The sequence below is a fragment of the Squalius cephalus genome, assembly GCF_949319135.1.
Source record: "Squalius cephalus genome assembly, chromosome: 24".
NCBI classification, from domain to species: Eukaryota; Metazoa; Chordata; class Actinopteri; order Cypriniformes; family Leuciscidae; genus Squalius; species Squalius cephalus.
Genome location: NC_137145.1, coordinates 985,076 through 993,960, shown reverse-complemented (window position 1 = coordinate 993,960; position 8,885 = coordinate 985,076). Strand labels below are relative to the sequence as shown.

General features: G+C 35.4%; 1 protein-coding gene across 1 annotated transcript in view; it reads right to left on the bottom strand.

Moving 5' to 3' along the window:
- Positions 1-4,396: 4,396 nt before the first annotated feature.
- Positions 4,397-8,885, bottom strand: part of LOC307153026 (ankyrin repeat and LEM domain-containing protein 2) — a 19,856-nt gene continuing 15,367 nt past the window's right edge. The window contains exons 8-12 of the mRNA XM_079862102.1: positions 8,878-8,885; positions 7,866-7,972; positions 7,031-7,486; positions 6,332-6,463; positions 4,397-4,806 (exon numbers count right to left, since the gene is read on the bottom strand). The exon at positions 8,878-8,885 is cut by the window's right edge and continues 177 nt beyond it. Of these exons, the coding sequence (XP_079718228.1) occupies positions 4,647-4,806; positions 6,332-6,463; positions 7,031-7,486; positions 7,866-7,972; positions 8,878-8,885 (863 nt within the window). The 3' untranslated portion in view covers positions 4,397-4,646. The remainder of the gene's footprint in view (positions 4,807-6,331; positions 6,464-7,030; positions 7,487-7,865; positions 7,973-8,877) is intronic.

Genomic DNA, 8,885 nt, shown 5'->3' with positions numbered 1-8,885 from the left:
CTACAGTAATTTGAAAGTGATTGCAGTACCAGTTTTGGCCACAATCTTACATACAGCTCCTTTAAGATCCACAAATAAATGTAAAGAGTTTCACAAAAAATTATAAAATTCACAAATAAATAAAATGAGATTTGCAAATAAATAAAATATTTACAGATATGTTATTATTTTACAAACACAAGTCTGCCTGGCATTTATTTGTGAACTGCTTTCTGTGCATTTATAAATATTTGTGAATTCGATACATTTTTGTGAATCTCTTTACATTTATTTGTGAATATTAATCTATTTATTTGGAATATTGCAACAATAATAAAATAGTGGTTTTCAAATTTTTTCAAGAGCGACCCTTTTTTATTTGTATTTTTATTGACGCGACCCTAACCCATTCTTAAGCCAAGTATACAGAATACAGTGGGGCTAAAGGCGCATTTGACTCTGATTTAAAACACTGTTGTGCACAACTGGCACAAATTCAGCTCAGCACTTTTCTTAACCGCTTCTGATGATGCATGTGCACTGGCTGATCATTGACGCGATCGCAACGCAAAGTTGATTCTGCACTCTTTAGATTAGATTAGCTATGCAGGGATAGATTGTACGGATTTTAAACCAACAGTCTATATGCTTAAAAAATACACTACAAATATTCCACAACAAATCCTTTAAATTTAATGATATTCAGAACAGAACAAGAATGAAAAAAATAACTAAGCCAAAACGAAATAATTTAAAGCAAAAGTAAAAGTAAGCGGCGTTGGCCTCACGTAACTCCCATTCGAATAAAAAAAATGTCCATATTCGCGATGTATTTGGATTCTAAACTATTAGGCTAATTATTATAGGCATTGTAGCTTCACTCACGTTCCAATATCGACGGGGAAAAATCACCCTCTTCACATGTGCAAAAATGTGCTTGGAAACATCAGAGTTGTTCAAAGCGGTGCTTATACGCTGAATCTGCTACTGATTATTTAAACAGCTCCCAGCTAACACAAATAAGCCTAAATGTTACGTAACTGCGACGTCGTGTGTTAGCTGGGAGAGCCGTGTAATTTTTATGTTACAGTAGGTGGTTGACTATTTATTTTGATAATGAACAGGCTGCGATGTCAAGATTGCGAAGGAATATTTTGTGTGAGGCGCCGGCACGACGGAATTATAAAAATATAGGCTATAGGTTACTCCATTATTTTGATCATACAGGACATCCTTCGAAACTGCAAAGTATTTACTAATATTTGTATAGCTACACTCGCAATAAAACACAACATTGTGCTTTTGTAAAATAAAAAAACAAACAAACTCGGTTTCCTTTCCGTCAACTAGTTTGTGAGGCGCTGCGAAATGAACTGAAATGAACCTTGAAACCGCGGCTGTGCGCGCCCATACATACTCGAGGTGTAGGCCTACTCTTCCATCGAGGTAACTCTGACCTTCGACCCTTTGCATGTCATGATGCTCTCCTGCATGTTACATGTTTAAGACATAAAGTAATCTGCTGCTTTGAACATCTAGCATCTGAAATATTTTAGTCCTGTTTCCGGTTTAAAAATCCTTAAAATTACGTCTGCTCCTTCTTCCTCGTTGAAGACTTCTGATACTTTGAATAAGTATTGTATAAGTATTGCCTCACATTCACTCACTCGCTCATACACCGACAGGGGGCTGGGGTCAGGTGTCTTGCTCATGGACACCTCGACACTTGGTCAGGTGAACCGGGGACTGAACCACCAACCTTCTGGTTTGTAGACAACCTACATGAACCACTGAAAAGTTTTGATGGATTGGAAATACTTCGGTGAATTCATATGACATCTGGATTTCTCTTGCCATGAAGACTTACAACTTTAAAGGAGAACTCCGGTCATTTTTTTGTACATTTGGAGTGCTGTCAATACAGTGAACAACGACAAAAATCGGTGTTGCCTACACCGTGTTATCCTCTTTTTAAAATTTGCACCCTGTTGACTTCAATGGGGCAAGTTTTAAACCTGCTTTTAGCCTCTTAACATCCTTGATGTGTCATTACAAGTGCACAGGTCATGTGAGTGATTCCTTCAGAGTGATCACGGGTGAATCTGACTGTAGTAGATGTGAAAGATATGAATAAAAGTGATGTTAATTCAGCCAGAGCACATACCTGTATTTACTTCCTGTTTTCGGTCAAAGTCCATAGTAATCAATTGTCGAGTTCACGTGCATTGGTTTAGTACAAGCGGCAACCTCCCCGTCTCTCTCTTGAAACCAACACGGAAGTGAGTTAAACTGCAATTCATTAACTGGCCGCTTGGCCTGGCTGCAGAAGTGAGTCAAATCTGTATCTCCCTCATGTTAAAATTACCAAATTTACAGCAGAAAAAAACATGTTTACAGCCTGGATCTCTATGTGGCTTTGGTCTATACAGCTAATTTTGCCCTTCATAACAACTGTGAGGGGGGTGAATTATTTTATAACTCGTCCGTTTAGTTGATTAATATTTAAATTTAAGGGTGTGGCCAGTGGCCACTTGAGTGACAGATGGATTGCCGCTGTCAGTGCTACTAGCCGTTTGTCTGCTGTTACTAGTCGTCACTTCACCTCAGCAATGTTAGCTGCTGAACTTGCCATCTCTGCAGTGTTTGTGCTTTTTTTCGGGATTATTTCATACAATTTAATACTTGGGTACAAAGCCCACGTCTTTGGATTCAGTCGTTATCGTTCGAGAGAAAAACCAGAGCTGTATTTCAGTTGTTTTCCTCTGTGAACATGCACTAATGGATGTCTGACAATTTCGTTGCTTTTTGGAGTTTTCAAATTTAAAAAGTCAATAAATGCTCGTTCGTTCTGCTCTCACGGAACAGATGGATTATAATATGCTTATGTACCGTCAGATGAAATCATGCAGGCGTCGGCGCTTTCTCCGTCCGTGCAATAAATGCACATGAATGAGTGCGGATTTTCTAACGCATTTACTTGCACTTCAAAGGCAATTATCTATGGTTTAACGGTTTAACCCATTTGAGAGACGGCCAAAATCAGAATTTAAAATGGACTGAATAAACTCTCTACGAACTTGAGCGATGCCGCGCTGACGGACCATGAAAGAGTGACGGACATGTATACACATAAATCACTGTCACACACAAACCCTCTCGAAGTAATACACAGTCTCACTTGTAGCCATGTCTTTTAACTATTATAATATTTCGAAGGGCAAAAACAGGAACTTTTAATTGGCTTTACATCATCAGCTAACTCGATCACGTCGAGCTAGGTGATTTCAGATAGCCACTTAGCCAGGCTCCTCAGCTCCACTCACGCCCCGCCTGTTTGCCTATTTTCTGTTATCCGGGAGTGACGCAAGGCCAAGATGGCGACGGCCGGCTCCACCCACTTTAGGCTTCAAAAATTCTCTTCAGAAACCTACGGGTGACGTCACGGACACTACGTCCATATTTTTTTACAGTCTATGGTTTAGTACCTATGATCATGCGCGTGAACTCGACAATCGATTACTATGGACTTTGACCGAAAACAGGATGTAAAAACAGGTATGACCGCTAGCTGAAATAACATCATTTTTATTCATATCTTTCACATCTACTGCAGTCAGATTCACCGTGTTCACTCAGAGGGAATCACTCACATGACCTGTGCACTTGTAATGACACATGTTCCTGTCATGTTTATCAAATTAAACTGATTAAAAAACGTAGACTCCACTTCATTGATAGTAGCATGTTGAACGTTATTCTTGTTCAAACAGACGCTGTATGAAGGAGTACATAAAGTATTGAATGAAAATGTCTCTGAAACATTTGTGTATTATTAGGCAAATATTGCATTTATTTCACTTCAGCTGTGGTAAAGTATGCAAACACCACGTGAGCACAGCAGTCACTACGGGAACCAGAACGTGTCCGACTTCACGTCTCCGTTTGCAGATCCTCTCATACAGAATGGATTCGCACGCGGCTACTCTCGCCGATCGGATACATCCAGAAGCAGCCGATGTCCAACACACCTAAGAACAGGGGTTGAGGAGTGGGCGGAGCATAAGGGCAGTGGGTGTGGCTTACAGAGGGCGGGGCATGAGGGTCAGTGGGTGTGTTTATTTATTTAATTATGTATTTACATAAAATTGGATTAATTTTAAGAAATTTATTGTAATCAAATATATTCATTTAAATGCATTTTATTCACTTATTTTTAAACATTTATAAAACACAAATTAATTTGAGAAGTCATGTTAAATGATCTCTGATTTGGTAGTTAGGGTAATAAATAAAAGCTGTTTACAGGAGTCCTTCACCAGCGCCCCCTGCTGGTGCACAGGATAAACACCATTAATCCTGCAACACTCACAGGCACACGATCTCGTCATTCTGGACTCAGAAAACATATCAACCCAACTGTTTTCTTAACAAGTCTTTATGTAACAAAGAAACACATTTCATTACATTATAATTATAAAATAAATATGCATCATACGTCAGATGCAAACATTAATAACTCCAGCATGATAAAGGCAACACAACTGCTGTGCAAACATAGAAACATGTTCTTGAACTTGCATTAGTGTTTAGGAAGTAGTAAAACTCAGCTGTTATAAATGTGAATATGAGAGCTTGTAGAGTGCCAGAAGATGTCAGTGCACCTCTGGTTAAAGGCGAGTGCAGGATCTGCTGGGTGGACTGAACATGAACTGTCCCGGGTGAAAGTGACCGGCGCTCCTGAGCTTCGGTGAGACGGGTGACCGGTTCAGTGTGAAGGCCGATGGACTGCGACTCTCAGCGCCTCTGCTCGGGGAAGCTGACGGCCAGCTGGAAATCACACACAAGATTTCATTTCAATGCATTTTACAGAATACAAGTCGTGTTTTTCTCATATGAAACATGCTGCAACTGTAATGCAATTAAACATCAAGCAAGCGAAACATGCAAACGTTCAGATTCGTGCTGGATGAGATCAACGAAAGCCCAGTTTATTTGTGCAGATCATTTACAGAACTAAACTAAAATACCTGGTTATGATTTTGTAAACGTTTCAATGCAATTTTGACCCGGTGCCACTTATAGTCAGGTGCGACTTAACGTCCGTAAAATACGATAGATAAAAGTAAGAATATTTGAGAAAAGTTATTGTTGAAAAATCTTTTGATCCTCATATTTAAAAGGCAAAGACATGTTTTAAGTATAAAGGCCCAGTTAATACTGTGAACATTTTATAATATAAATATGTGTAAAATACTGTTTGGAAAATATATTTTTTCTATTACATTACATCATTGCATTCTTTTCTACTCACTATAGGACGGTACTGTACGATTTTTTAGATTGCTTATTAATTTAAAATGTATTAATTTATTTTTAATCTACTTATTCATTTAAATATATTATTATTTTTACACCAAATTTGATTAATTCGAATATTTTTTCTATTTGTCTATAATTTTTTTAATCATTTACAGATTTAAATAATGTTTTATTTATTTTATTATTTATTTGCTGAAATACATTTTTCATTTATTTAATACATTTTTAATTTTATTCAAGTTTATTTATTTATATCATGTTTTTATTTAATAAGTTTCTATTACAATGTCACTGTATTCTGTTCTCCTCTCTGTTGTACTGTACAGTTAATGTAATTTATTTACATCAGGTTTCATTTATTCATTTTAAATCAAATGCTTCTGTTTATTTAGGCATTTATTTAGTTGCATCAAATTATATTTTTTCTTATGAGTTTATTTTAATAAAATTTGCTAATGTATCTGAACCAATTATTTTATTATTTTTATTATTTATTGAAATTAATTTATTTTTTCATTATATTTATTTAGTTTCTATAAGGTTAATTAATTGCATTATTTTCTACTTGCCATCATGCTGTACTGTTAGAAATAATTTATGTAAATACAGTTTTATTTATTTTAATTAATTTATTCTAATCAAATTTATTTACTTAAATCATGTTTAATTTATTTTAATCCTATGTATTTTTTTTTTAATTTTTATTTTAATGCATTTCTATGTAGTTTCAATTACATTATTTCATAGCATCGTACTGTTCAGCTGGATGTATTATTTATTATTATTCATGATTGTTTATGTATTATTCATTATTTAAATACAATTATTCTAATCAATTTTATTTACTTAAATCATGTTTTTTTATTTTTAAATCCAATATTTTTGCTAATTTAGTTAAATATTTATTTTTCATTTAAATCCATTTTTATTTATTTTTAATAAAATGTATTTCTTTAGTTTAATGTGACTTTCTAATAAGTTATTTATTTTGACATTTTTCACACTGTTGCCCGTGGGCCGGGATAATCTCTACCTTCGTGTTTCCGATGTTGAATAGGACAGAACCCGGTTCCTCCATCGGGTGACGTTGGGGAGCGCGAGCGGGTCCATCTCCACGTCTCTCAGCGCCAGCAGAACCTCACTGTCCAGTTTAGTAGGAGAATCACTAGACAAAATAAAGCCAAAAGAATTCATAAAGAGCTTCAGTCAAACACACATGCATTCAGACTCCTTCAACATCTCTCACATTATCACAGTTTATTCGCTATAGTTTAGAAAACGGTAATAAAATATGAGCAGAACTCAGTTGATATTTGACTGGTTTTGTCCGTCCTTCTGTTAGACTGTCTCACACATGAATTATGTTGAATATCTGTCAGCTGTTAAATTTAACTACACAATTAGATAATACCAGTTTAGCTCAACCAATCACCAAGCAATGCTTCATTGTGTTCAGTCTGTGTGTGAAAAGAGCATTAGCAATTAAAGAAAACACACTTCAGCAAAACATGATCAGCTCAAAGTGTCCCAATCAGTTTTGCTCCCAAATTTGTATAAATGTCACTGTATGAAGAATATTTGGGTATAATATGTCACAGTTTACTTTAGTTTGCTCTCCTCACTCACATTAATGAACTATAGTGTCCTGATCACACTAGTGAAAGAAAATATCAAAACTGATATCTGGTGTCTGGTTTGCCTGTATGTTTTAATAATGTGTGTTATTCCTCACCCTAGGATATAGACGTCAGATCGGTGTCGCTCCACAGAGCCGGTGTCCCGATCCGCTGAGCTGCGAGTGGATTTAAACGAGGATCCCGAGTCGTCCGATGCCGACGAAGACGCTCTGTCATCATCATCTTCATCAGCTGTGAAGTATTCCTCAGAGCTGACACTGGATCCGTCATCAGCTTCATCACGTCTGATCATGTGATTCGCGGAGAGCAACACCTTCTCGAACTCCTGCATGAGGTCACAGACCGGGAACCGTCGGGATCCTTCAGGATCTTCTGCCGGATTAAGACTCAAGCGTGATGTTCGGGGAGCGTCTGCGTGGATCAGTCGGTCCTCTGTGATCCTCAGGTGCTCGTCCAGCATCTGCAACCCTTCCCCGCTGGACAGGTCAATGAAGCACTGGAGGAAATCCCAGTCCTCGGCCCACGGGTATCCCATCTCATGAGCCAGCTCCCTGTGGACGGACACATCACATGAGGAATACTGAAGAATGACTGTCCTAACTGAACAGTTTTAGGAGCACAGGATGAAAATGTAAGAAAATACTACTTAAATCAAACCTGCAATGCTGTAATTCACATTTTCCCTCATCTCCCCCATATTACTGACAAATGTCTTGGTAATAAATAGACTTAACGTACAGAAATTACAATGTGCAGTTTTATTTTAAAGGTGCAGTGTGTAAGTTTTAGCGCATCTAGTGGTGAGGTTGTGAATCGCACCCAACAGAAGTTACGGTGGCCGACAGGAAGTGATGTCGTCTGAGACAGCAGAGAGTAGCCAGTTAAACAATGACGTTTCTTTACAAAGATAAATTAAGAAATTAGTTTTACCTGCCCACTCGCTCCGCTCCCCGCTGCGAATCCGACTTCAGGATATGATGGAAGTATCCGGCTCGATCCCGAGGAGGCGTTTTCCACAGTCGGTGAAACTCTTCCGCCTGCAGCAAAACATCTCATTTTTAATTGGATTTGCAAATATGTTTTTGTTTTGTTGTGTTGCTTGACTAGATTATGTGTTTGTTTATGTTCTGTTGTTTCTTGTCTCTGTTATTCCTTCAAAGCAACTTTGTTTTTCTTAAAGGCATTATATAAACAATATTTAATTAATTATTTAATTATTAATAAATTATTACTATTACTACAATTATTTTTTATAATTTGTGTGCCAAGAGAAATTGTAATTATATTTTTTTTTTAAATAATAATTTAAAAAAATAAAAATAATAATAATAAATAATAATAATAATAATAATGTTATTACTACTACTAAAATTATTAAATAAATAACAAATGATAAAACAGATAAATAATAAATAAATGTTTTCTAAATTCAAATATAAATAACATTTTATTAATTTAAAATTGTTAATTATTAAAATGTATGTGCAAACAGAAACTGTAATAATAATTTTTATAACAATAATTGTATTTTTAAATATCATTATAATGCTTGTTTGTGATAATAATAATAGCAAAATAAAAAGTAATGTTATTATTTCAAAAATGTCTTTATTAAAAGTAGTGGTTTTATCATTTGTTTGCCCACAGAAATTGTAATTACAATAATTTTAATAATAATAATTAAAGTATACATTTTAATAATAATAATTTACAATTATGCTTGTTTGTATTAATATATATATATATATATATATATATATATATATATATATATATATATTTATATATTTACAATTATTGTAATAATCATTAAAATTATTATTATAATTTCTGTTGGCACACATTTATACAATTCCAAATGAGATTCAAAGAGGTAAAGCACCATTAAAAACATAGACATTAAAAATGTTTCCAAACTTCTGACAGGCACTGTATGAACTACCTTTGATG